Consider the following 21,552-nt stretch of genomic DNA (forward strand, 5'->3'; position numbering starts at 1 on the left):
AGGCAGATGATATACTCCTCTGAGGAGGATGAGCCGCGGGCTGACTGGCCCGCACTAGGTGAGAGTTGCCCGGCGGAGACTCCCTTGTCTAAACTGGAGACTGGTAGGGTGCTTAGTACCATCCTGGAAGCCTCCAAGGCGGCAGAAGGTGCCAGGCTGAAAAGCCGTAACCTTAAGGGGGTGCTATCAGGGATTATGAAAAATTCCTATACGACCATGATCGAGGGAATCAAGACACTGACCGAGAGGCACGAAACCTGGACGGACGATCCTCCATCAGCTAAGGAAACAATTGCGCAGCTGAAGGCTGAATTGCGGGCCAATGATCTGCGCATTAAAGAGGTCATGGAGGAAAACGTTCGCCTCAAGAGGGCGAATAAGAAGATGGAGAAGGTTCTGGAGAATCCATCGGCCGGGAATAGCCGATCAAAGTCTCCGGACATAAGGGAGTCTATAAAGGCATTGACGGAGGCTCTTCGCAATGTACAACAGGAGATAAAAGAGATACGGCAGCAGCAGCAGCAGCAGCAGTGGCAACAGCAGCAGCAAACACAGCAGCAGCAACAGCAGCAGCAACAACAGCGGCAACAGCAGCAGCAGCAGCAGCAGCGGCAGCAGACAACGGGTGGAGCAACGACGGGAGCTGGTGGGCCACACAAAGGTCCTACACCCCGTGCTGAGCCCACTCGACTCCCTGGACAAGAGGTAAGTAAAGATAATCCACTGATCGGACAGGAGAGCTTTGTCCAGGTACTTTGCCGGAAGGAGAGACGAGCGCAAAAGAAGAAAGCGAATGCTCTCCCCCTAACTACACCTAAGGATGGAGTCAGCGACCGTCATCCTTTGCCGGGACAGGCAGGATCTAGGATGGATGGGAAGAAGAAGAGGGACGCGCAGCGAAGAAGGAAGAGGGAAAGAAGGGAAAGAGAAGTGGCCGCTATTTCCCTATCGTGTGCCGAGGAGACTACGTATAGAGACGTAGTCCTTCGGGCCACGGAGAAGGTCAACCTTAAGGATCTGGGGATCGCTGGTATGACCTGTAAGAGAGGCCTCACAGGTGCCTTTATATGGCAATTAAGAGGCAAAGGGGCGAACGAGAAGGCCGACCAGGTAGCGGAGGTCTTAAGGAGTTCAATCCCAGGGGTAAGGGTCACTCGCCCCCAGCGTACGAGTACCATGAGGATGGTGGGACTAGATCCGGCCGCTAATGGTACTTGGATCAGGAATGCACTCCTGGAGTTGCATCCCGGAACAAACCCCAACCTCATCAAGGTGGGAGAGATCAGGATAGGCAGGGGTAATGTAGGGGCGACGATTGTTACGGCTCCGACACCTGTCATCCAGGCGGCACTGAAGAAGGAGAGAATACTTCTGGGACTTACTGTAGCGAGGGTGCAAGAACTCAAACAGCAGCCCCTCAGATGCCACCGGTGCCTTGCGCGAGGACATGTCGCAGCAAGGTGCCCGGCTACGAAGCCCCGGGTGGACCTATGCTATGTCTGCGGAAAACCGGACCACTTGGCAAGCAGTTGTACAAACAGGGCAGCGTGCCCGGTTTGTACAGATGCCGGCCGGAAGCCGACCAACTATCGTGCCGGTTCTTGGGAGTGCCCGATAGTGCCTCCCAGGAAATGGGTGGACACGGTATACGGGAGTGGAACAAATGTCCGCGGAGAAACAACACAGAAGGACCCGCGTAAGGTCGTGGAAAGAACTGCGACGAAAGCAGTGAGTGCGACCGAGAAGAACAATAGTGGTGGTGACGAAGATATGGAGGTGGAACGCGGTGAACCGGACACCTCAATATGTGTAGAAGCAGCGGAAGGTCTATAAACAATGTCTTCTGCTGTTCTACAAATAAACTTGAACCACGCGCGCCGTGCGCAGGACATATTGATACAGCGTATGCGCGAGAACAGTGTGGAGATAGCTGTCATTGCGGAGCCATGGTGGGTCCCTTCGGGGGATGAGAGGTGGTTCTCATCCCTAGGAGGGACTTCACTTTCCGCAGTGCTTGTGGGCGAGAATGGAAGACCCTGCAGCCTGGTGTGTCGGGGTCTTTTTTACGTAGCAGTCAAATGGGGGGACTCGCTGGTAGTTTCAGTCTACTTTCCTCCCAGCGAGAACATTAACATGTTCAGTAGGCTCCTTGACGAGCTCGAGGAGCACTTAGAAACTTTCCCCACTCTCCCAGCGCTGGTGGCTGGCGATTTTAATGCCCGGTTCAGCAGATGGGACCCGAAAGGCAGGAGTAACTGCAGAGGTGAGTTGCTCTATGCATGGGCCAACAGAGTGAACCTGGGTCTGTTGAGCCGGGTTGGCTGTCCCACGTGCGTTCGTCCGCAGGGTTCGAGCGTTGTAGATCTAACGTGGGGCACGCCAGCGGCCGGCGTCCGCCTCTCGGACTGGAGGGTGGATCAGGTTGAGTCCCTGTCAGACCACCTGTATATTAGTTATAGTTACAGGCACGGGGCTGCAGGGGACCGAATTTCTCGCCCACAAGGGAGAAAGCTCCCTCGTTGGAAGACTAACTCCATGAAGGAGGACTACCTGGATGCGGCCCTTATCTCAGGGGAGTGGACAGGTGGAAACTTGTGCGGGGAATGTGCGGCCGGCATAGACTGTGTGGACAAGCTAGTGAAGTGGGCACAGTCTACGCTGAAGCAGGCATGTGACATGGCCATGTCCCGGGTGAGGGGACAGATCCGCGGTAGTAAAAGTACTTACTGGTGGTCGGACGAATTAACGAAACTTAGGGCCGTTGCGACGGCCACAGTAAGGAAACTTTCCAGAGCCAGGAAGAAAAAGAAGAACAGTGAGGAAATAGTGCGGTGCTTGGACGCTCGAAACGACGCTAGGAGGGCATTGGCTAGGGCTATTAAGGAAGCCAAGAAGAACTCATGGAGGGACCTGCTGGACTCCATAGAAGAGGATCCATGGGGCAGACCCTAGAAGCTGGTCTTGGGAACACTAAGGCCATATGCCCCACCAGTAATCGAAACCTTGGAGGATGAAGTACTGGAAAACATCCTCTCCGAGCGATTCCCAGGAGAACCGGGAACTGATGAGCTGCAGGATCCTACGCTCACAGAGGTGGTCGTCTCTGCGGAGGAGGTCTTGGCTCCCGCCAGGAAGGGGAAAGGAAGAAAGGCTCCTGGACTGGACGGAATACCGGGTGTGGTTGTGCGTGCTGCGTCGACACACTGTGGAAATGGGTTGGCGCGGTGCTTTTCCGCATGCCTAAGGACGGGTCGATTCCCGACAGCGAGACTCGTCCTTATCAAAAAGAGAAGGGACGCGCCCCCGGACTCACCGGGGTCGTATAGACCCATATGCGTGATTGGCGAATTGGGGAAACTATTCGAGCGGGTAGTTGTTGGTCGGATCAACAGTTACCTGGATGAGACTCGTGCCCTGGCGCCATCGCAGTATGGGTTTAGAACGGGAAGATCCACCGTGGATGCTGTCCTCGATGTTAAAAACTTCGTGGAGGCATCGACGCGGATCAGGAAGGTGGTTATCCTGGTGAGTCTGGATATCTCGAACGCTTTCAACTCCTTGCCGTGGGCCGTTATCGTCGGGGCGATGGAGCGTGGGGGCTTTCCGGGCTACCTGGTTAACATCATCAGGAGCTATCTGGACAATCGCGCAATTGCCTATACAAATAGGTATGGATGCTTTGTGGAAAGGCGCGTCTACTGTGGGGTCCCACAGGGATCCGTTTTGGGACCTACATTGTGGAACATTGCCTATAACAGTGTCCTCCAAACCCCGTTGCCGGGTGGCTCCCGTGTTGTCTGCTACGCGGATGACACGGCCCTCCTGTCAACGGGATGGGACCTGTCTCAAGCTATCGTGAACGCCGAGCGGGACCTGGACGTTCTTGTGAGGGAGATCGAGGGACTGGGTCTTAGAGTGGCGCTGCACAAGACGGAGGCCATGGCCTTCCCTACCTCTGCCTTACGCAGACGCAGGACTGTCCCACCCCCTAAGATTTCCCTTAGAGGGGCTTTCGTAAATATCAGGCCCAGCGTTAAATACCTGGGCATAGTGATAGACTCGGGGATGTCATTTAGGCCCCACTTCGAGGCCCTAATCCCTAAGGCGGAGGGTATCCTTCGGTCCCTTAGGAGACTCCTTCCGAATCTTCACGGACCGGGGGAGAAGAAACGACTCCTCTACGACGGCGTGATCCACTCGGTGCTCCTTTATGGGGCGCCGGTGTGGTGGCGCGCCGTCGTGGAGGATACGAAGATCGGGCGGGCAGTTCGGAGCATCCAGAGGAAGGTGGCGATCCGGGTGTGCTGTGCCTATAGAACGGTCTCTTTCCATGCGGCCATGATGATTGCGGGGATAATTCCTCTCGCTCATCTGGCACTCCGGCTGGCGGAGGCGTATGCGGCTGTTAGAGACGCGGAAGAACCAGTTTCCCCGCGTGCTAAGGTTGTACTGAGTGCTCTTGCCAGAAGGAGGGCAATGGAAGCATGGAAGGCTGAGGAGCTTGCATTAGTAGGGATCACTGCAGCAACGGGTGTGCGCGCGAGGGCTGCTATTGCCGAGCGGTTGGTTGACTGGATTGGGAGGCCGTTCTCCATCGGGACGACATTCCACACTACACAGCTGATGACCGGGCATGGCTGCTTTTCAGCGTATTTATATAGTATGAAGAAGATCCCCTCCCCACGGTGCTTCCACTGTGGGGGGAATGAGGATACGGCGGAGCACACCTTGATCGACTGCCAGGCGTGGACGGATGCTAGGAATGAATTGATCGAGGCAATGGGTGGAGGGCGGCTAACGCTTCCCGGGATAGTCGGGGTCTCCCTGACTGTTCCGGGGGTATGGGCGGCCTTTCGGACCTTAGCTGGGTGGGTCATGCGAACCAAAGAGGACGCTGAGAGGCGCCGGGAACGATCGCGTGATCGAAGACCTATGAGTGAAAGTGTATGTGTGGAAAGAAGTGCGAACAATACGCTGCATAGGAGAATGGCTCCAGTGCGGCCACCTCGGGCAAGGCTCCGAACGGCTCAGGCGGCGCCTGGCTCAAGCGTCGCTTTTTCATAGACGTACAATACGCGGGCGTGAATGGGCCTGGTCAGTGCACCATGGGGTGGAGACTGGGCCACATTGCATGTAGTTAGGAAGTAAATGCGTCTCCAGGGACACATGGCTCCCTGTCGAGTGCGCCGTACTGGTATGTGTGTGAATGTATGAACGGGTGAGAGCAAGGCGAATTCCGGCCTGGCTCACCGAGGAGGGGATTGGGTGAATTTGTAATACGCACATGCGCGATCCCGCCCAATCCCCTTTCTTCTCAGCATGGTAGTATTAAGAATCGGGAGGTTTTTTAGTCGGTAGGCGATCCGATCCTGAGTGTATGTTCAGGCGGGTTGAATCCGACACTACCCTGAGTACCGGTCTCAGGGTGCCTTTTGAAGGTTTTTCCTCCTGACGAAACAAAAAAAAAAAAAAAAAAAAGGGTTGCATCAGGGTTACTTGGTAATATTCTGACTAGACGAGGGAAACATATGCGAGTGACGTTTGAAACAAAGCGAATGTCGTAATTGGAAATATTCCAACTAGTCGAGGGAAAGATATAAGTGTGCACCTCGAACCAATGCAACTATCGGACGTGAAAATTTTCCTACTAGAAGAGAGATAGTTATACGAGTGCCTCTCAAACTATTGCGATAGTTGGACTTAGAATATTTCCAACTAGTATATAGGAATTTATGTAAATGCTCTTCGAACCAATGCGGATGCCAGATTAGGAGTCATTCCGTCTAATAGAGAAAAAGTTATGGGAGTGATACTAGAACTAACTCTACGGTCGGACTTGGAAATAATCCGACTTGTCGGGCAAAGTTAGTCGAGTGCTTCTCGAATAAATGCGCCTGTCGGCCTAGGAACTATTCCGACAAGTTGAGGGTAAATTGCACAAGTTACTCTGGTACCAAAGCGTCGGTACGATTTGGAAATATACCAATTAGTCGTGGGAAAATTAAGCGAGGGCCTCTCAAACTAATGCGACTACCGGTCTTGGAAATATACCGACAAGTCAAGGAAACGTTTTCGAGTAATTTGTGAACCAATGTCACTCTCGGGCTTGGAAATATTCCGGCTTGTCGAAGGAAATTTATGCGAGTTATCCTGGAAGCAATGCGACGGTCGAACTTGGAAGTATTCGCTCAAGTAGGTGAAAGTTATGCCAGTCCCGCTCGAACAAATGCAGCTGTTAGACTTGGAAATATTCCGACTAGTCGTGAGAAAGCAATACCAGCGCCCCTCGAAACAATTCTGCTATTGGACTGGGAAATATTCCAACTAGACGAGTAAATGTAATGCTTGTGCCACTCGAATCAAAGCGTATATCGGACTTGGAAATATTCCGATTGGTCGATAGAAAGTATGCAAGTGATTCTAGAACTAATGCGACAGACGGAGTTTGAAATATTTCCATTAGTCGGAGAATGTTTTAAAGTGCCTTTCGAACAAATGTAGCTGTCAGAATTGTAAATATTCCTACTATTCGAGGGAAATTTATGCAAGTTATTATGAACCAATGCGAAAAGTGTCTTGGAAATGTCCCCATTAGACGTTGGAAATTTATCCAAATGTTTCTCGAGCCAATGCTGCTGTCGGACTAGGAAATATTACTACTAGCGGAGAGAAAATTTTGCGGTGACTCTAGATCCAATGCAACAGTCGGACATAAAATTATCCCAAATAATCGAGGGAAAGTTATGCCAATGTTTTGTGAGCCAACGCGACTGTCGAGCATGGAAATATTCCGACTAGTCGAAGGAAAGTAAAGCGGCTGCCTCTCGAACCAATACGGCTGTTGGACTTGAAAATATCTCGACTAGTCGAAGGAAAGTTATGCTAGTGTCTTGTATAGCAATGCTGCTGTTGGAATTGAAAATATTCCGACTTGTCGAGGGAACGTAATGTGATTGTCTCTCGAACCAATTCGGCTGTTTCGATTGGAATTATTCCGACAATTCGGGGAATGTTATTCGAGGACCTCTCGAGTCATAGAGGATATCGGACTTAAATATATTCCAACTAGCCGAGGGAAAGTTATGCGTGTCAGTTGAAGTCCTATGCGACCATAGGAATTGGAAATATTCCTACTAGTCGAGGTTAAATTATGCGAGTATCTCTTGAACCAATGCAGCTATTGGACTTGGAAATATTCCGACTAGTCGAGGGAATGTTATGTGAGATATATTGGAACCAATGCGACGGTCGGACTTGGATATATCCCGATTAATAGAGGAAAAGTTATACGTGTGATTTTAGAACTAATGCGACGGTCGGACTTGCAAATATTTTTATTAGTCGCGAAAAGTTATGCGAGTGCCTTTCGAACAAATGCGGCTTTTTGTCTAGGAACTATAGCGACCAGTCGGGCGAACATTATGGGAGTTCAACTCAAAACAATGCGACTGTCGGCCATATAAATATTCCGACTATTCGGCGAAAGTTATGCGAATTTCTCTTGAATAAATGCGGTTGAGTCGAGGAACAGTAATGCGAATGACTTGTGAGTCAATGCAAATGACGGTTTTAGAAATACTACGACTAATCGAAGGAATGTTATGCGAGTGTCTCTCGAAAGAATATGGCTGCCGGACTTGAACACATTCCGACATGTCGAAGGTAAGTTATGCGAGTGACTCTGGAACCAATGCGGCTGTTGGACTTGGAAACTTTCCGACTAGTGGAGGAAAGTAATACGGTCGCTTCTCACAACAGAACGACTGTCGGACTTTGTACTATTTCGACTACTCGACGGAAAGTTATGCGAGTGATCTTTTAACAAATTCGACGGTCGGACATGGAAATATTTCAACTTGTCGAGGGAAAGTCATGCAAATATCTCACGAACCAATGCAGCTGTCGGACTTGGAAATAATCCAATTAGTTGAGAAAATGATATTCGATTAATTTGTGAACCAATGCAACTGACTGACTTGGAAATATTACGATTAGTCGAAGGAAAGTTAAGCGAGTGACTATGGAAACATTGCGACGGTAGGACATCGACATATCCCGATTAGTCTAGGGAAACTTATGCGAGTGCCTCTCGAAGCAGTACGGTGGTCTGTCTTGGAAATATTACGACAAGTCGTGGGAACGATATGCAAATGCCTTTCGAAACAATGTGACTGTCGGAATTGGACATGAACCGACTAGTCTAGCGAAATTTATGCGAGTGCCTCTCGAAACAAAAGGACTTTCGGTCTTGAAACTACTCCGACTAGTCGAGTGAGAGCTATGAGAATGTATAGTTAATACGACTATCGGACTTGGAAATATAACAACTATTCTAGGGAAATTTATGCGTGTGCCTATCGAACCAATACGGCTGCCGCTTGGAAGTATTCGAACATGTCCGGGAAAGATATTGCGAGTGACTCTGGAAACAAAGCGGGTGTCGGACTTGGAATTATTCTGACTTGTCGTGAGAGAGTTATACATCTGTTTCTCGAAACAAAGCGACTATCTGACTAGGTACTATTTCGCTTAGTCGAAGGTAAGTTGTGCTAGTGACTTGAGAACCCATACGACTGACGAGCTTGAAATCATTCCGACTAGACGAGGAAAAGTTATGCGAGTGTTTCACGAACCGATGCGGCTGTCGGACTTGGAAATATTTAGACTAGTCGGGGAAAGTTATTCGAATGCTTCTCGCAAAAATTCGGCGGTCGGAATGGAAATATTCGGCGAAATCGACAAGAAGTTATGCGAGTGAACTATAGAAACAATACGGCTGTCGGATTGGTAATATTCCGACTAGTAGAGTGAAAATTATGCGAGTGACTCTTAGCCATTGCGACGGTCGGAATTGGAAATATTCCGAGTAATCTGGTGAAAGTTATATGAGTGCCACTGGAAGCAAATCGACTGTCGGTTTTGGTAATATTTCTACTAGTCGAAATATAGTTATGCGACTGACTTCTGAACCAATGCGAATGTCGGTCTTGGAAATATTCTGTCTAGTCGACAGAAGGCTCTGCGAGTGTCTCTCAAAGCGATGCGAGTGTCGGATTTGGAAAAACTCCAACTAGTCGATTGAATATTGTGAGAGTTACGCCCGACCCATTGCGGCTGCCGAATTTGGAAATATCTCGCCAAGTCGAGAAAAATGTATGCGTGTGCTTTTCAAAACAATGCGGTTGTGTTACTTGGTAATATTCTGACTAGACGAGGGAAACATATGCGAGTGACGTTTGAAACAAAGCGAATGTCGTAATTGGAAATATTCCAACTAGTCGAGGGAAAGTTATGTGAATCCCTCACGTAGCAATACAGCTGTAGGATTTGGATATTTTCCGACTAGTCGAGAGAAATTTATGCGAAGGAGTCTCCAACCAATGCGACTTACGGATACGGAAGTTACCCGACTTGATGAAGGAAAGTAATGCGAGTGCCTTTTGAAACAATTTGCCTGTCGGACGTGCAAATATTTCATCTATTTTGGCGATACTTTTGCGAGTGCCACTCGAGTCAAAGAGACTGTCAATCTTGGATATAATCCGACTAGCCGAGGGAAAGTTATGCGAGTGCCTAACGAAATAATGCGGCTGTCGTACTTGGAAATATTCTGTAAAGGCGAGGGATTGTTTTGCGAGTGCCTCTGGAACCAATGCAAATTCCGGACTTGGAAATATTCCGACTAGTCAAAAGAAAATTACGCGAGTGACGTGTGAACTAATGAGACTGTTGGCCGTGGAAACATTATGCCTAGTCGGGGGAAAGTTTTGCGATTTTCTCTGGAACCAATGTGGATGTTTTATTTGGATATATTCCTACTATACGGGAGAAATTTATGCTAGTGCCTCTCAGATCAATGCCTCTGTCGGATTGGAAATATTACTACAAGTCGAGGGAAAGATATGCGGGTGGCTCTGAAAACGATGCAACTCCCGGATTTGGTAATATTCCAACTAGTGGGGTGAATGTTATGCTAGTGCTGCTCAAAACAAAGCGACAGTTAGCCATAATAATATTCCGATTATTCAATGTATAGTTATGCAAGTGGTTTGTAAACCAATGAGACTCTCGTGTTTGGAAATTTTCCGACTAGATGAAAGAAAGATATGCGAACGCTTTACAAACCAAAGCAGCTGCCGGATTTTCAAAAATTAACGGCTAGTTGAGAAACAGTTATGCTAGTAAAAAAAATAAAATTTTAAAAATAATAATGATAAAAAAATAGTAAAAACAATAACAATAACAATAACAATAACAATAACAATTACAATTAGAATAACTTTAGTAATAACAATAAAATAAACAATAATAACAACTCTACTACTACTACTACTACTAATAATAATAATAATAATAATAATAATAATAATAATAATAATAATTATAATAATAATAATAATAATAACAAAAATAGTAATAATCATAATATTAATAATAATATTAACAATTACAATAGTTACAATATCTATAACAAAAACAACAACAAATATAATAACAATAAAAATAACAAAGCAGTGATAATAATAATAATCATAAAAACAACAACAATAATGAAATTAGAAAGAAATAAGAAAATATCAACAAATTAACCAATAATAACAATAATAACAACAATAATAATAATAACAATAACAACAATATTAACAAAAACAATACCAATAGCAATAAGAATAACAATAACAACAACAATAAAGATAACAACAATAAGATTATCAATAAGAACAATAGTAATAATAAATATAATAATAGTAAAAATAACAATAACGATAACAATAACAATTACGATAAAAATAATAGTAATGATAATAATAATAACAAAAACAATGACAATATCAATAACAATAATAATGACAATAAAAAATAATAATAAATCAAACATTAACAATGACAATAACAATAACAACAATAATAATAACAATAATAACAACAATAACAACAAAATCAACAATAGCAATAATAATTACAATAACAATAACAACTGTAACAACAATAACAACAAAATAACAACCATATCATAAATAAGAGCAATAATAATAACAATAACAATAACAGTTATAACAATTAAAATAACAACAATAACAATAATAATAACAACAGTAACAAAGACCATAGCAAAACAAAACAATAGCTATAATAACAACAATAACAACATTAATAACAATAACAATAATAACACACATAACAAAAATAATAACATAAATAAACAGAACAATAACAATAATAACAATAATAAGAACAACAGAAATAACAATAACAATAAGAATAACAATAATAATAGCAATAACATTAACAAAAATTATAACATTATTAATAAGAGCAAAAATAATTATAACAAAATCAATAATAAATATAACGATAAAAATAACAATGACTACAAAAAAACAATAATAACAACAACAATAATAATAATAATAATAATAAAAATAATAAAGGTGACAAGAACAGTAATAACAACAACAATATTTACGTTAATTATAATAACATTAAAAATAAAAACAATAACAATAATAATAAGAATAAAAATAAGAATAAAAATAGCGATATTATTAACAATAACAATGTCAACAATAATAACAATAATCATAACGATAACAATAACAAAAATAACAACAATAATATTAACAAGAACAATAAAAGCAATAACAGCATTAATAATAACAACGATAAAAACAAATAAACAATATAATTAATAATAACAAAAATAACAAAAATTACAATAAAAATAAAAATAATAATAACAATAACAAGATCAGTAACAACAATAACGATAATGACAACAAGCGCCACAACAATAACAAAAATGACAACAATAACAAGAAAAACATTAATTATAACAGCATAACAACAATTATAACAATAATAACAACAATGACAATAATAACATCGTTAGCAATAATAATAAAAACAATCGCAACATTAATAAAAATAACAACAACAACAATAACAATAACACAATAACAATAATAACATAATAATACAATAACGGCAATAAAAATAACAACAATAATAACAAACAATAACAACAATTGCAATAGTTTTACAACAATAAGAACAATACCAATAGCAATAACAAAAACAACAATAACAACAGTAACAATAAGCAAAACAAATATTAATTGCAATAGGAAGAATAACAACAATAAAAATAACAATAACAACAGTAACAATCATAAAAATAATGGTAACAATAACAACAAAAACAATAATAATAATAATCATAACAACAATAACAATAACAACATTAATTACAACAAAAACAACAATAGCAAGATTTATAACAATAAGAATAACAACAATAACAATAGCAATAACAACAATAAAACAATAACGACATTACCAATAACAATAACAGAAATAACAATTGCTATATCAAAAATAAGTACAATAATAATAACAATTACAACAATAACAATCATAATAATAATGGTAACAATAACAACAATAACAACAATGATAAGAACTATAACACTAACGACAAAAACAACAAGAATACTAACAATAGCAATAACAGCAGTAACGACATTAATAATAACAATAACAATATCAAAAATAACAACAAAAACAACAATAATAACAGCAACAACAACAATAACAACAATAATAACAACAATAACAATAATAATTACAATAACAACAATAACAACAATAATAACAATGATAGCACTAATAATAACAATAGTAACAACAGTAACAACAATATTAACAACAATAACAGCAATAACAACAATTATAATAATAATAATAATTATTATTATTATTTTCTTTTTTGATGGTCTGAGAATGCCAATCTTTACGAACTAACCCAGGGACCCTGTCCGCCAGAGGAACCCTTCACCATTTGGGTCCTCCATTAAAGTCCCTGGAGTGTCGGGCTCACCGTTGAAATAGACACTACCAACTAAACTCATATCCATCCTAGTGGCATAGTGAAACCATCCTGGCACCGCCATGTGGCATTACTTCGGGATGGCGCCACTGCATCAAGTCCCTTTACAGGACTCTCCCTTCGGCTCTACGTGGCAGGAACCTGGAGCAACGTTGGTAGCGCGTCTATGGGCCGCCCATCTCCTTCTTCTTTCTGCGCAAGATGGCCCTGACGTACTAGGCCACCTTTTTCCACTCCTCCTGACCTCGGAGCATTTTCTCGACAATGTTGTCTGGCGAGATGTCTCCGAGATCCTGCTCCAAGGCGAGTCGTTCGGCGCTCCACAGCGTACATATAAAGAACGTGTGGTGAGCGTCGTCGGCTGTTGAGTCCCCATAGAAGCAGTTGCCACATTCCTCGACACCACCTACATGATCCGTCTTCCTCTGTAGTCCGGCCTAGCCTCCCCCCATTCGATAGCTTTGACATTGAGGTCTCCAGTCACAATGAGATCCCCTTGCATTTCCATGATGCTGCTCATGTCTCCTACTTCTTTCCTCAGGGTTTCTGCGAATGAAGCCCTAATCTCCGCAGTGGTCTTCTGGAGTTCGAAAAGAATCTCTCCCATTCTGGTCTGCCGGACCGATCTAACGTTTACCCCTGCAGCGCTGCTCTTGATGCACTGAAGGATGGCTCCGACTACGTCTGCGTAAGTTTTACCTTGCGCAGGTTTCAGGAGGATCGCGTCTGGCTTCGTTCTCTTTCTCGGTATGTCCTCCGATTTGCTCGGCTTCTTTTTTCCTGCGGTGGGGGTTTCGTCTCCTTCTTCACGGGTTTTTCCTTATTTTTTTCTTCTTGACGACCTCCGTCCACTTGATGACTTCGGTCGTCGTCGCCTCTTGCCTCGGTCTTTTGAGGGTTTCTTCAGGCAACTACGGCCGGCTTGTGGCTACTCTCTTAACTGCGCCAGCATCTGTTACAGAGTTTGCTCATGGGCTCTGAGAGACTCGGGCGAGGATCCTCGCTCCCTTATTGACCTTTGTTCGAGATTTATACATGAACTCGAAGCTGTCAATGATCTCCTCCAGTTCTGGGAGCCCTTGCTTAATCGCATTGTTTACGTTCGGCTGTTTAGTAACAGCCGCTCTCATATTGGCAAGGAGGACTTTCGCTTGCGCGAGTTTCTCTCTCTCTATCTTGTGGTGTACCCTTCGCAGGCTGGATAGGTGACGTAAAGCCGGAGAGCCACATGCTCTTAATAGACCTGGCAACCCTTTGCCACTCCTCCAAGTGGCTTTCTTCACATCTTACCCTTCCTGGCGCCTTAGACACACCGCTGGCCAGATCACCTATCTGTGGTGCCCTTCCTGATGCATTATCCAGAACTGGGGCCAGGTTGCCTACCCCAAGCCCCTCGCAGTTGCTGGTTGACGACGGCGGGTGGCCTGCCCTACCACTACCTGACACCGCCGTGACGTAAGTGCCCCTCCCACGCCGTTTTTGCCTTTCGCTGTACTATCCATGTTGAGTAATTTATTATTGGGAGGCAAGATCCCCAAAGGAAAGGAAAGGAACGGAAGGAAGCTTGAGAGTGAGGGAAAGAATAAAAAAATATATGACAGAAGAACAAAGAAAGGAATAGCCGTACAAAAACATTCACACGCCATTCACACGGTTCCTTATAATCGCCTATTACGACAAGCAGGAAGTACTGTGGGAGTACTCTACTTCCCCCTACCTACAGGGGGGAATAATAATAATAATAATAATAATAATAATAATAATAATTATTATTATTATTATAATAATAATAATAATAAAGTGAAATTAATAATATCAATAATAATAATAATATTAGTATTTATAATATTATTAATTGTAATATTAAAATCAAAAACATTAATAGTGATTTTCACAAAAATTCTTGTGATAAGAATAAGCGTAATAAAATGTATGCTAACAATAATATTAACATAAATGATAGTAATATATTTAACCATAACAACAATAATAATATTAATAAGAATAGTAACAGTAACAATAATAGTAATAACAAAAAGAATAATAATACAAAAATTAATAGAAGAAGAAGAAGAAGAAGAAGAAGAAGAAGAATATTATAGAAGAATATTATAGAAGAATATATTTATAGAATATGCATAAACTTGCAAGTACAAAAGCCGCAAAAGAATGAATGTAAAGAAGAAATAATTAATGTACCATTCGTTTAAATCTTGAACGTGATTTAGTAGCATTTTTTGTCGTTATCATCCTGAACCAAAAATAAGGATTTAAAATTGATTATATTTTCAAGCATCAAGCCTTATCGTTAGTTCTACTTGCACTTTATGTTAAATAATATTTTTACCTTTCATTTGTGTGAGTATAACACTATTATTAAAGTTCTTTTTATCTTTTTTTCTTCAGATTGTACCCAACACATTGACATATGAGAGTAATCATTGAGGTTACAGAGAGAAATATATATACTTCGTTGTGTGAACTTCTAATCTTATTTGTGAAAGTATTATCATTGATTTTACATTCTTTTTTTACTTTTAATTTTTTTTCTTTTCTTTTTTCTTTTGTACTCATATCATGGAGAAGTTTTGCAACTTGTTAGTAGTAAAGTTATACTCACAATCATTTGTATATACATCCTTGTCAAACGCTTCACATTATTTTTTAAATTTAGAACCATAATTTTAGCCATGCTTCATCTAAATTATTATTTTACAATCACGTGATTGTAACCGTCACGTCTCATAATTATCATGATAAATTGTGAATCGTCAAATTTAATCAATTTTATCGATAATTCAAGTTATTTAGAGTCAATGAAAAGTTAGTGATCAATAAGTGATTTGTTTCTTCGATAATGTATAATTACTTTCTTTTATGCGATTATTAGGCGATCTGGATGTATGTAACATCCGTTATTCTAAGAATATATATTGTTATATTAAAAGATTTGATCACAAAGCAAGTAGTATTATTCCGAAGAATAAAGGAAGATTAAAGTAAAATACATTTAGTCGGAGCAGATTTACGAAGATTGTTACGTCAGGCTATATTCATCAAGTAAGTTATTATTGGAATTTATTTTATGTTGTATATTCGTTAATTTGTAGAAATTTACTTTGTAGAATAATTATTTTCCGTTATAGAACCACATTGTATATTATATATGAAAAAAAAAGAAAAAAATAATTTACATGAACATGCGTGCATGCTGTTGAAGTTATACTGGCCGAAGTTGAAACGCATAGAAATCGATAGTAATAATGATTCTCAGTTAACGCTTGGTAATAATTTGTTCGAATTCTACCTCACGCTTCAACGATATGCTATGTAAGATATAAAATCAGTGAATTATTTTAATGATCTTATAACGTATCTTTTTTAGAATTGTTAATTGTTTTATATACTGAGCCAAACAGTATGTGCCGAAGGATAATTGGAATCTGAGAAAATAAAAAATTATCACGACTGATGATTTCGAACTGATGTAGCACATTGATTGAATATTGCAGTAAACAAGGCTTGAAAAAACTTTTTCTGTTGATAATAATCTGGAAGTAAGAAATATATATTTCAAAACATTTATACTTGACAACAAACAATAAACATCGGAGCACTCTCATTATGTGATTCATGCAAGTATCAAAGTAATGAGTTAAAGTAAATATATCTTTATATTCAAAATTTGTTAAATAATTTATACAATTCTTTCGAACAACATTGATACTAATAAATAAATATTTACATATTTTAACTATTATTTTAAAAATTGTGCTTACAAGAAAGAAGAAGACAATGTTCATTCTACTCTAAGCTACACTAAACAACACTTCATACATACACTCATTAAATTCTAAAATCTTGGTAGAAATGAGACAAGGTATGTGCAAGTATGATGCAGAAAAGATTGAAGAATATAGAGATACTCATTTTCTATATGATTAAGCTTCAGTAATTTATAAGTTTGATAATTTTCCAATTATTTAGACGATCTTTAACGCAAAACAATAAACAAATATTGAAACAACTGTAGATTTACTGAAACTTTTCGTAACTCGGAATAAGCGAAAAATGACTTTCTTCAGTTACGAAGAGTAGTATATCAAGCATCGTAATAATCTTTTCCGTTAATGAGATACATATTATTTGACCAGAAATACGAAAAAACGATAAGGTTTAATATTCCCGACGACCAATGAAATTCATATTATAACTAGATTATATAAAAATCATATTTTCAAAAGATCTGAAATAACGTTAACGGTTTCCTTTCTAACAAATACCTTTCTCGTTATTATTAATCTAATTTATGTTCTTTAATTATTATGTTCTTTTATATCGCGATTAATTTACACAGGTTATCGTTTAAATCTCTTGAACAATAATGTCTGTGCGATAATTTATTCTTATTTTTTTTATTTGATAATTTAGTAAGGTATTACTATCCATTCATTCTCTTATATTTGTTTCCTCCAGTGATGGCTGACATGAATTTCGCGGTGATCTGTGTTAGACAGGACGCAGACTATAGCAGTATAATTTTGTTCGATGGCAAATGCATGTAAAGTATATCATTTGTCAATTATTTTTTCATAATTAATAATTAGTGAACAACTATATTATATATTATTTTTAATAAAGATCAAAACATGAATTCGCGTTTCCACATCATCTACAAGATTTTGTTCCCAGTACTATATTATTATGGTTTTTTCTGTAGGAAGGAGTTCACATGATATTATTACTTTACTATCTCTATTACTATAATAATAATATGTAATGTAATAATATAGTTATAAATGCAGTAATAAGAAGAAGAAACAGAAGGTTATGTACTTATATTGTATACATCGTACATGATGACGGTAATAACAAAAGAAGGAAAAAATGCATCATTTTATGTGGTGGTTTGACCGTGAAATTTCGACATATGACCATATGTATTAGCTTGGAAACTATGAAACGGGTGTTTTTTTTAGTCTGTGTTCAGCTGCGACTGAAAGAGATACATTGTAACGTGCGCTCGATATTTTAATTTATAAAACTTAAAGGTATTCTTCTTACTCATTTTGTAAAATTTTGTTGTGTTTGTATCACATTTTTATTTTATTTTTACCCTAAACCAGATGGAAACAAAACGCGATTTACATCTACTCTTCTTGTACGAGTTTAAATTAATTCACACCGCAGCTCAAGCTTCAAGAAATATTAATCAGGCATTCGGAGATGGATCCACCAATGAAAAAAATGCTCGATATTGCATCTAAAAATTTTGTTCTGGAAATTTGAGTATCGTCAATGAGCCTCGAGGAAGACCACCGGCCCATATTGATAACGAGGAATTAAGGACGACTGTGGAATCCGATCCACACACAACTAGTCGAACACTTGGATCTAAACTAGGAACTAGTCATACAGCTGTGTTAAAACATTTGCGTGCAATAAATAAAGTCAAAAAATTGGACTCATATGTGCCGCACGAATTGACGCAATTGCAGATGATCGGCCGCAAAAACAAGTGTGCATCTTTGTTGCTTCGCAATACACGATTGCCATTTTTACATCAAATCATCACTTGTGATGAAAAGTGGATTTTGTATGATCATCGAAAACGATCAAGCTAATGGATAGATAAGAATACACCTCCAGGACACACCCCGAAACCGAAATTTCATCAAAAAAAAATTATGGTCACCATATGGTGGAATGCCCAAGGAGTGATCCATTATTCCTTCCTACAACCAGGCGAAATTATAACAGCGATGTCTTATTGTCGTGAAATTGATGTCATGCATGAAAAATTTATGAAAAAACAACCAGCATTGCTCAATCGGCACGGCGCAATATTATTGCATGATAACGCACAACCACATAAAGCTGCAATTACTTTCTCTTTGACAAATTAATTTCTCTACAATATGAAATTTTACCACATCCTCCATATTCACTCGATATTTCACCGACTGATTATTACCTTTTTCGTAATTATGAATTATTTTTAAGAGAAAAAAAATATAATAACCAAAATGATATTATAAAAGACTTCGAATTACTTATTAACTCTAAAAATAAAGATTTTTTTCAAAAAGCATATATGATTTGCCTAATCGTTGGCAAAAGTCGTAGATGCCAATGGAAATTATTTCAATTGAATATAATAAATAATGTGAAAAATTGCGCTTTTCGTTTTTACTTTCATTCAACGCCCATTTCATAGTTTCCAACCTAATAATTCGAACAGACATATGAAGAAAAATAGGAAATGTTTTTTTTGTTTTCGTTCGCTATTGTTTCTCTTCATCTTCTTATTTTACCTTATGATTATAATGCATTTATTTCTACACTGTTCCATACTCATGATCGGTTGAAACTAAGTGTCTTTATTATTTAATATAAAATGTAAACTAAAATTTAATTATATTTTTATTATTATTATATTATATTATATTACATTGTATTATATTATTATTATTATTATTATCAGTAATAGTAATAGTAGTATATTATTATTATTAGTAGTAGTAATAGTCAAAGTCGTATAGAATGGACTAGCCCTATAGGGACAACCATGTAAGAAAAAAGGGCTGGAAATTCAACTTCATAGGTTGTATGGAAATGAATTCATATCTTAATATATATTAAAATAATATAATGTATAAGTATTCACTAATTCTTTTGAGGAAAGCTGTTTAAACAAATTCTTATTTTTCTCGCAGATTTATATATTAATTCTTATGTGTGTCAATTGTTTTTATCATTTTTTATGGATTTATCGTAAAAATAACGAGTAATGACATCTATCTTATCTAGCACGAATCACTGCGCTATTCACTCTGCCATTAGAAAAACATATGGAAGACTGATAAGGTATGCGTTCGCAGTTTACTAACACACTACTTTAACTCACACGAAATCAATTAATTGTTATGTACACATGAGAGGGGAATAACCAACAACACAAGTTTATACGCCTATAATAATGATTGAGGTATCATGGTTAGGACAGCGTTCCCCGGTTGTTTCGTAGTTTACATTTTATCCATACCTATCGCTGAAGTCACTTTGAACTGAACAGCCTTAAAGAAAACAAGCAAAAGGAATAAAGGACTCGAAGGGAAATGTATAGGAAAGAATTGATTTTTACATTGCTATTATAGTATTGAGCTGTAGTTAGAAGTAATGAAAGAACATGGGGTTTCTGGTCGATTGTGTTTATAGGATCACCTTTGAATAACCAAATAAAAACGCATATATCTCTTACAGCCGTTCTTTGTAAACCGATTTTAATTGTTCTTTTATAATTTAATTGTTTTTTGTTTTGTTGTTTTAATTGTTCGTCACCTCTCGTTCACCGTCCATTATACCTATCTTTATGCTTTTGTCGATGACTTTAAATTTTGCCTTCTTATCTAGGAATACGAATATTTTCTATTCTTATCTGCCTACGTATGTGCGCTCGTATTCTATGTTTATTTAAATAAATAATTCAATGAAGAATATAAAAATATATAGAATGTTGAGATCTTATAGATTGTAGAAATATTCCGGATTCAGCAGTCAATATTATATTTTAATATATGTAATTAATATTACAATTTAATATCCTAATAACGATTCATATACGTAAGTATATTTTAATAATGATATCAATATTTACTATATATATAATAATATATATACAATTATGTATACATAATGTGCGTGTGTGTATATATAATATATATATTTATTTAATTATTTTTCAATTCAAAAATTATGTAAATACGATTGAATAACCGTCCCAAGTAAGAAAGTTAATGAAAGTTCGATATATCTTCGAGGGAAAACACAATTTAGAGGATGAAGATATCAAAAGTAGAGAAATCGCTTATAGATGGATTAGACGAGTGAGTATGGTAGTCTTTTTGAAGAAACTTCCGTTATCATCGTTTGTTTCTTCGAAAAAGACTGTATGAAATGGACTACCAAAAGTGTTAGACGAAAGCGAAAGAGGAACAGATTTTAAGGAAGCAAAAGGAATATAGAAAGACGAAGATAAAAAATCCTACGATATCATTGATTTATGCAGACGATAGGATGTGTAACATCCGTGTTATCTACATATGTATCTTATAGGACGACCAGATTGATAAAGATAGATAAAAGCTCACATTCGATATCTTTCTTGCTAAAAAATTTCTCGTATATTTTGTAATTTAACGAATGGTAGAATAACTTTAAAAGAATCGATTCATATGTAATGTCTAACTTTTATTTTTCACTTCCACCTTGTTTTATTTTCTTTTTTTGTAGGAAGGACTACAGCCGAAAGTGTTTTATAAGATTAATCACCATTAGGTAATATGCATTGTTTAGTCATAGAAATTTTTTAATTCCATTTGAAATTCTCTACGAATCGTAATATTTTATAAATATTTATATATTTTTTTTATCATAACAACAATCATCTTTTATGTTTTTCTACTTTCATTCTTTGAGGCATGACTATCGCTCTTCTATGAAGACTTGAAGAAAAATGAAGAGAATTTCTTGGAAGTGTAAATAAAAAGAGCTTTTAATTCTTGACTTAAAAGTAGTTCTTCGAATTTATAATCTTTCCATTGATGTAACAGTAGGAATATTTGTGGGATACACTATAGATTGATTGAAAAGTATCCGAGAAGCAT

At 38.9% G+C, this 21,552-nt stretch overlaps 1 protein-coding gene across 1 annotated transcript; it reads left to right on the forward strand.

Moving 5' to 3' along the window:
* The first annotated feature begins 1,836 nt into the window (after positions 1 to 1,836).
* LOC124956620 lies at positions 1,837 to 2,952 on the forward strand. The gene has a single exon (XM_047512672.1). It carries the CDS (start codon positions 1,837 to 1,839, stop codon positions 2,950 to 2,952), a length of 1,116 nt encoding a protein of 371 aa, XP_047368628.1.
* Positions 2,953 to 21,552: the final 18,600 nt, after the last annotated feature.

Source organism: Vespa velutina, chromosome 22 (assembly GCF_912470025.1).
Source record: "Vespa velutina chromosome 22, iVesVel2.1, whole genome shotgun sequence".
Lineage (NCBI taxonomy): Eukaryota > Metazoa > Arthropoda > Insecta > Hymenoptera > Vespidae > Vespa > Vespa velutina.

Bases quoted from the DNA above. Each gene is read 5' to 3' on its own strand.
- LOC124956620 (XM_047512672.1), top strand. From the start codon at position 1,837: ATGTCTTCTGCTGTTCTACAAATAAACTTGAACCACGCGCGCCGTGCG.